Source organism: Harpegnathos saltator, unplaced genomic scaffold (assembly GCF_003227715.2).
Source record: "Harpegnathos saltator strain DR-91 unplaced genomic scaffold, Hsal_v8.6 scaffold295, whole genome shotgun sequence".
NCBI lineage: Eukaryota > Metazoa > Arthropoda > Insecta > Hymenoptera > Formicidae > Harpegnathos > Harpegnathos saltator.
In genome coordinates, this window is record NW_020230089.1 from 2,343,259 (window position 1) to 2,351,728 (window position 8,470).

At 40.3% G+C, this 8,470-nt stretch overlaps 1 protein-coding gene across 2 annotated transcripts; it reads right to left on the reverse strand.

The window, feature by feature from the left end:
- Positions 1-2,838: 2,838 nt before the first annotated feature.
- Mat1 (CDK-activating kinase assembly factor) lies at positions 2,839-4,865 on the reverse strand. Of its 2 annotated transcripts, XM_011149609.3 has the most exons (4): positions 4,736-4,865; positions 4,549-4,655; positions 4,337-4,461; positions 2,839-4,248 (listed from the first exon to the last, which is right to left on the reverse strand). In XM_011149609.3, the coding sequence occupies exons 3-4, from the start codon at positions 4,458-4,460 to the stop codon at positions 3,404-3,406; spliced, it is 969 nt and encodes a 322-aa protein (XP_011147911.1). In that variant the 5' UTR covers position 4,461; positions 4,549-4,655; positions 4,736-4,865; the 3' UTR covers positions 2,839-3,403. The 2 variants fall into 2 exon arrangements, with proteins under 2 accessions (XP_011147911.1, XP_011147910.1); XM_011149608.3 differs by having other exon boundaries at positions 4,549-4,865.
- Between the last annotated feature and the right edge of the window lie 3,605 nt (positions 4,866-8,470).

Consider the following 8,470-nt stretch of genomic DNA (forward strand, 5'->3'; position numbering starts at 1 on the left):
ATACTCGTGATTGAATTGTATGAATTATTATGGAAAGTTTCATAAGATTCCGATGGCAAAAACCGCGTTTTTCCATATGAGAGAACCATACGAGAGAATATGAACAACTCGTGCTCATCAACGTAATGATTATTTTGTCACGAACAAATTGACCAAAACTATGTTTGCACAATTAAATTCGTTTAATTTTATTTCGCCCGAATTATTCTATCTGTACCAGTATAATAAATTGTCTATTACAAAATTCGATAACATTTGTACACGTTGAACTGCCAAATGATGAATCGCGATAATAGTCAGTAAAAAATAATTGATATATTTTGTAACGTGTACTTTCTTGTGAAACGAGATATTTACATTTTCGAAAAAAGAATATATGTTGTAATTTATTCGATGCAAAACGAATGTTAAAGAAGTGTTCAAAATTTTAACGTGTTTAAAACTTTCTGTTTGATAACATCGGTTAATAAAATAATAGATTGCAAATATTCCTTCAAGTGGTTTTGCAAACAAATCAACGTTAAACTGGAAGAATAAAACAAATAGACGCGTATTTCCAACCGCGAAATATTGCGTAGAATCCATTTCGCTCAGTAAAATAATCTACAAATTATTTTACGTTTTACATCTTTGTCGCAATTATGACAATTTTTACAATATCGCGCATGCAAAATGTAAAAACATACTACTATATATACCATATATACGCGTCCATATTGCACACGTTGCAGCCGTACGACATCCTAATACCGCCTCGTATATTTCACTGGCAAAATATAAATCGTAAGATCAGTAACAATAATGAATTCCTGTGATTTTCCGATAGAATTTACATTTCCCGATAAGCCGGCTGAAATTTATGACGTGATGTGCATCTGCCCATTCAATCTTACCCATCACTAAATAACTAAATAACATTGCCATCTATCGGCGTGATGCGAAAGTTGGCTTGCAACGGTTGGTACACTCTGAACACATTCATCACACTCATCCGTACATACACGCACACACACACATTCGAGTATTTTTCTTCATAGCTGACTAATTAACGCGAAGATTATTAAAGACATGAAAGAAAACGAATATAGAAGACGTAAGGGGTCGTCAAAGCACAAGAGGGTGTTACAGACGATGATTCTTCAAATATTCACAAATAGCCGAGTACTGGCACGAAGATATTCGTACCTGTTTCTGCTTGTACCGACTCTCCATTGTAAAGCCGATCGCTACTCGACCAAACGTACATATCCTGTTTGATCCGATACCTGCTCGAACCGATTTTCATGGTGAAACGTGACGCTAAACTCTGAAGTTTAGCACCGGGAACGCGTTGTGGACGTGCAAAAGATCGCGGCGAATACGGAGCGAATTCGGGAACTGCGTTCGAAAGGTCGTGAGATATCCTGAACTGCCGTGCAGTGGCGCTCTTGTAACGTCACGTCCAATCAATTTGAACTTAGCTCGATATAACGGCTGGTAAATATTCAGTTATTAGGAAGAAGCGCGATACGGTAATGCGGTTTTGCTTTCTCTCTAATTTCCTCTCGAATTTTCGCGATTTCGGCAGGCGAAGCTAAATTTCGCCTGTGAATCGTCGGGAGTGCCGGCATAAAGAATTGTGTGTTCCTGGATGAAGGAATATCGTTAGATCGTTAGATCGGAAGTGAATATCTCGTGAAGTGATCTGTGTAAGCGAAGAAAATACCATAGGTGCCACCGTAACATTGTAGCGATGTTCGTAGCGCGAATCATCAGGAGCAAAGTGAACCGGAATAAAGTGTCGGGCATTCGTGAATGGAGGAATCTAGTGTCTGTGGAAGCGCCGAGGAAAATGCCGTGCGACCGCTACATTGTGGCGGTCCACTGCTCAAAGTGCAAATTGTTATCATGAGTGTCAAGTGAAGTGTTGTGCCATTGAATTGTAGGAGTATCGCAGCATCGCAATGCTCGTCGCGCCATGGCGATTTGGGGAGCTTGGAATTCGAATCGCTGCCTGTGCTTTGCCTTCGACTCGCCTTGCCTTGAGGCAAGAGAAAGGTAAGAGAAACTTACACATCGATAAAGTAGGGATCTCGACAGAGTGGGACCGCGACGATTCGCGCTTGATTCTCGTGGTAGATGTCGTGTCGTGTATTTCCTCCGCGAATTTCAACCAAGTCTAAGGGTCAGTTGGTCCAACTCTTTGGTAAGTTAACTGATAGTTAAATCATATGTTTATCTTTATCTTTCCCTCAACTTAGACAAAGACAGACACATGATTTAACTATCAGTTAACTTACCAAGGAGTTGGAACAACCTGCCCTAAAGCGGTCAATGTACTTGGTATATACAAGTCGAGAAAGCATTTTGCTGGGAGCAAGAGTTAAGATAAAAAGGATAAATTAAAAGCAGATAGAATATTCCTAAATGTGGCAAGAGCATGATTGCAACTGTGACTGCTTGAAACAGACGTTGAAATTTTCTCTCATTGATACGCTGAATGAATTTGAACTTATATCTTTAATATACCTTCATATCTTATCTTTATATTATATCTAATATATTTTTAATACATCTTTAATATACATCTTAATATCTTTAATATACAAGAACTCGGTTTCCCCTAAATAATGTAACTTCAGATCACACATGTAATTAAAAATCAACGGTTTTGTGGAAAAATAGTAGGTAATGCTGGTGACTTCTGATATTATCCTTGCCTTTCAATCTTCAAAAAAACTCGTCTATAATCTATAAGACATAAACATAGAACATTTTCATGTCATCTCTGATTATAAGAGACCAAAGTCAACAATTTAATCTTAATCAGGAAAATAATCGTATTCTCGTTACTCTAAATTAACTCGATAGTAGGATTTATTTCAACTGATAGAAACGATAAAATTATACCAGGATACACATTCGACAGAGGAAGTGGAAGATTGTCTGCGATAATATAATGTTGCTTCGGTATGTAATTTCGGCCAAGATAACGTGGCGTATTATATATGCATCGATTTCGGTAAATTAACACACGCACCGATTAGAGTCTGAACGTTCATCATACAGTCGTATGCAATTCGTTAGCGTATGCACAACACCCACGCTTTTGGTTCACTATTTTCAGATAACGATATCGCGTAGAGCAAAAAAAGCTATCGATTTATCGACTTAATGTCCAGGAATACGCATATCGCGATTTACGTCGAAGGCACGATTCCGCCCTCACGATTTGGTGAGCCGAACTTTGACGCGACGAGCCGAAAGCAACGATTTTCCCGATTTATCGCCATTGTGTGTTGAATATAATCACATATCTCGTCACATCAGTCACCAGCGCCAACCAGATGAGAACAGTCGCGATGAGAGAGAGCGGTGGACGCTCGAGATCGCGATCGTCCTGCGGATAAAATAATTTACGCGGTCATACGTCATTGAATTCCGTCTGGCGTTGCGAAGGATTGTGGTACAGGCCTGCCATCGCCTCCTGCAGTGCTCGTAGACACGCGACATGCGCCTTGAAACCACCAGCTCTCTCGGCCAGAGACTCATTGCGTATGTTTGAGACGTATCCGCGAGACTGCAGTTCCCGCAAACTAGGCGGTGTCGGGCCGTCGTTTGGTTGTCGTATCGGTGTGTAAGTATAAAGAGGGCCTTCCTCTATCTTTGGTACCGACAGATAACTCTGATCGCTCTGACTGCCGAATTTAATGCCTGTACTGAACTGTGTAGCTCGCATGGTGGAGCTGGACTTGTTGGCCTCTTTCTTGGACGACTTGATGGCAGTCGCGAACGACTTGACAATGCTACTTGCGTTCCCCTCGGAGAACATCAGCTCATCTATCAGAGCTTCTTTCTCGCGGATCTTCTTCTTCTTGGCTTCGGCCTCTTGGCGGACGAGCTCTATTCTCCTCTCCTCATCTTTCTGCTTCTCCAACTCCAGCATCTCCTCCAGCTCGTACTCGCTCCTACCAAGTTTAGACTTGCTTTTCACTATCTGGTCCTTGTTATCTTTCTTGTACTGTTCTATCCTCTTGTTAGTCTCGACCACGTCGATGTTGTTCGCCAAGTTGTATATTATGTGCTCGATCTCCTCCAGGTAATCATTGTACTCTCTCAATGTGGCAAAGTCCTCTTCTCTCTTGTTGTAGTCTCGTAGGATACGCTTTCTTATGTTCACCTCTTTCTCCACCATAGGATCTTCGAACATTTGAATTCTAAAGTTTGCCCTTCTCAGAGGAATCTTGCATTCCGGACAGGATCCAGAACCTGAATGATTTAATTGCATAGTCTCATTGATATACTATTGTGTATACTGCATGAAAGACAACAAAATAAGCGATAGGATTAGACCAACCTTTCAGAAACAATAAGTCCACACAGCTTTCGCACAATGCATGGCCACAAACGTTGACCATCATCTTCAACGACGGATTTCGGTATTTGGTGGTCTTGCATCGTGGACACGCTTGATCGTCCATTCTGGAAAAAAGAGCAAAATCGTGACGAAATTTTTTTTGGTTTTCCGGTTTGCGATAGGCACTATCGCAGACATGAAACGCAGCTTACATTGTCACGAAGATGTGATATTCTTTAACGTACACACAAAATGAATAAGATAGACGCCTGATGTCTTATTTGAACATCAGATCTAACTAGAAGCTATCTGGATCTATCTAGAAATGACCTAACATTATGTTCATGTGTACATTGTATATGTTATAAATGTATATTTATTATTCCGATATATCTATACCTATGTTTATCTAATGATAAATCTATTGAAATAACATTAAGTTACAACACGGCTTTGGCAAACATAACCTAACCCTACGTGACGAGGACTACTTGTTGACAAGAGGTCCGTTCTTTTCCTCTGCACCGCTGCACTAGAGCAATAAGTTCGAGTGAGACAAATATATATTTGTCTCACTTTAACTTATTGCACTAGTGCAGCGGTGCAGAAGAAAAGAACAGACCAAGCTCTCGCGCCGAATACATGTGAGGTCGATCAGTTTCGAGAGTTCCTATCGAGTTGTGTCCTATCGATAACACTCGTTTCATATCGATATTCGCACATGAACAATATTTCATGGCTGGATTTGAACGAATGCGGTATAATTTCTCTCTCTCTCTCTCTCTCTCTCTCTCTCTCTCTCTCTCTCTTCTCCCCCCCATTTTTCTTTTTTATTTACTCAGTGTACATTTTTCCGCGCTCGTTGTTGTCTCTTCCTTGCTTCGAGATATTTGTCTAACAAATCAGAATCAAACATTATCGATTAAAATACAAACTACAAAGCTAATAAAAGCTGTGAGTTATTTATTATCGGCTGTGTACGATACGTTCGATTGTTTCCGATCGCACATTCAGCGTGATTGAAAAGTTCCCAAGGAGGAAAATTTGACGCACAGTCGATTAAATTTTTATTTGTTACCTTATTTTTACAAGTTAATTAGGTCTTATTCGGCGTTTATTGTTCGATGTATGCTGTATGCTATTTCGTAGGTGCGTTTTCGTCATTAAATCACCCGATATGATTAATTAATTTCGCGATTAGCAAATGAAATTATATCGCACACATCGCGCGAATAGAACAAAATGTTATTAGTGCTCCTGTTTTGTAACATTTGATCTCGAAATATTTTCATATGAAATTCTTCGCGTAATCTAACTGGAAAATTACGACTACGTGTGCGTATTAAAATACTGAAATATGCAGCGCTTAATTAGAGCTGTTTCTAAATTCATAGGTTTCATTCGTGATTACGTGGAATGCACAAGAACATACACGCGCGTGCGCGCGACGTTGCTATCGGTGAAACAGAAAGATTAAAAAAACACGCATATTTTCTCCCGCGTGAGTTTCGCCGCGTGTCTCACGTGTCTAATCTGCAAGCTTGAATTCAGGCGTGCGTTTATTTTTAAAAACGAACGGGGATCGTTTGCACACCAGTCGAGTTCTACCAATAGGTAGGTTCTACCAATTCCGTATTTTCCATGTAATAACTCGGCAGTCGTTGGGAACCATAAATAAAATAATAACTCTCGCGGCATATCGCGCGTAATTATTTGTTATTGCAATCGAGTAAAAACGTCTTTTGAATCTACAACGCTGTTAAACGATTAATAACGGATACATGCGGTGAGAGAAACAATGTTTAATCTCATTATAATCTCACTATATCTGTATTATATATCTCATTTTGATCATTTACACGACGTTAACTGTATCTTCTTGTTTGAAAAAGAAAGCGATATACAATATGAGATTATCATTTATTGTAGTAACATTACACTTTCAGTTACTTAGGTACATTAAATTATTTAAGCCAAATTAGCAGAACACAATTAATTATCTATGAAAATTATTCACTAATTTTTTGCTATTCTTCATTTCCAAAAATAATTCTTTGCTCCAACCACATAAAAGATACGAATAGTTTAAGATTTAACTACTAAACCATTATAAAAATAGCATGTAGTATACGTAATAATAAGCCACAGTGCAAAATTAATAAATTTTAAATTATTCGCTATTTTTGGCTACTACTTGCACTCAAGAGATTATTTTGTTAAATTTTTTTTTGTTAATGCGATACATAGGGACAGCGTATTACAAATAAAATAGTTGTTCCTACAATTGCGACATCAAAATGTTTCCTGAATTATTTGCTCTCTCAATATATTTACTCTTCGAATTTTTGACTCACGAAATAAATTTCAAAGCGATTAAAATCAATTGCACAGTGTCCGTGAAGTCAATTTATTAATATGAAAAAGATAAAAGTACAATTACAGTAGTATTTTTCACAGTTTTTTGTAAATATAAAAATGTTCCGCCTTCGACGCGTCCAAAAATAAAAAAATGAAAAAAATGAAAAAAACGACGTACTCTAACGTCTTCACAGACACAGCCTCGGAGTGCATCGCCGTTGCTTCGTTGCTTCGTTTGCTTTGGATCTATCGTAAATAAACTGCATAATATAGACTGCGCAACGGCACTGCGGTTATTGAGAAGCGATTAATGAACGCTCGCGAGTTCGCTTTGCGTTTCAGTTCGTAACATTCGCAGCAGTTTTGCTCGAACGGAAAGAGGTGAGCAATACATGGCGGTGCGGTTTTTAATTGTTTTTTTCTTTTTTCACTTTTTTCTTTCTCCATTCCTGGAACACACGGAACATTTGTGAAATGAATGCCGCGAGGCGCGCGTCGTTTTTTGTTATCAATTCGTGAGCAATTCCATTCCGTTTCGAACTTTGCGTAAAATAGCCGCTCTGCGCCGCTTCGCGCGCTCTGGAAATACGTCGAATTCCAGTTCGGCAAATTGTCGCTCGAATCAATTATGATCCGACAACGACTGCTGCGACGATGATGATGGCAACGACAACAACAACAACAACAGCATCAACGACAATAACGACGGGCATTCTTCGTGCGTGAGATTTATTTATCGAAACAAGGATGAGATTTTCATTACGATCCCGCGATAATAGAGCGGAATAACGAGAATCGAAAAACGAGAAGGTAAACGAGCATCCTCGATAAGCCGATTACCGTTTCGCCGAACGAAACATTACCGCGACGCAACTATCGGCGGAAGAGAGAGAGAGAGAGAGAGAGAGAGAGAGAGAGAGAGAGAGAGAGAGAGAGAGAGAGATACGAATCCCAGCGCGCTTTTGTGACATTTATGGCAAAAATACAAGGCGTGTTCCGCAAACTCGGAGGGAGCACGATTAAAACGGACACGCGCGGAACGCGGCCAAATGGGTGAGCCGGCCAAACGCGATATATTCGCTCGATGCCGCGAAGCCTTCGAACACACATCCAATCCACCGTTGCCTAACTGTGGCCATACAAGTTCTGAGAGATCGCAAGAAATGAAAGGATATTGAGGGTCCCGTTTTTATCCGAGCATTGTCGACATTACACGTTGCAATAATAAAAATGATTACAACAAATCGTCCGTTTTCTTTCGAATAGCGTCGATAGCCTCGGTATTTTTCTTCTCTTTTCTCCCTCCTTTTTTAAGCTAAATCGGATTCTCGAGGGTTTCTTTCTCGCGGCTTCGGCGGTAACGTTCCGGCTAACCGGAGTACGGCTACGCTACGAATTTTATCCGATCCGATCGGAAAATCCCTTCGAGTGTCGACGCGTTCTCTTGTCGATTCGCGTCTTATTTAAATATAAAAGGCGGACGTCACACACACACACACACTATTACACGCGCGCGCACATACACACGTACACGCGCACACACACACACACACACACATATACATACATACATACACACTCTTTCTCTCCCTTTGCTCCTTCTCGTCCGATAAACACAGATAAGCGAGGGATTCGCGGGCGAGAGAAAAATAAGTCGGCGGCGGCGACGAGAAATTCTGTGACGCTCCGCGCGATATTTAAACCGCTCTCTCGCATTTCCACGCGACCAACTCGCGCTTCGAGATCGCATCTCCTCAATTCAGCGTCGTTCGGCAG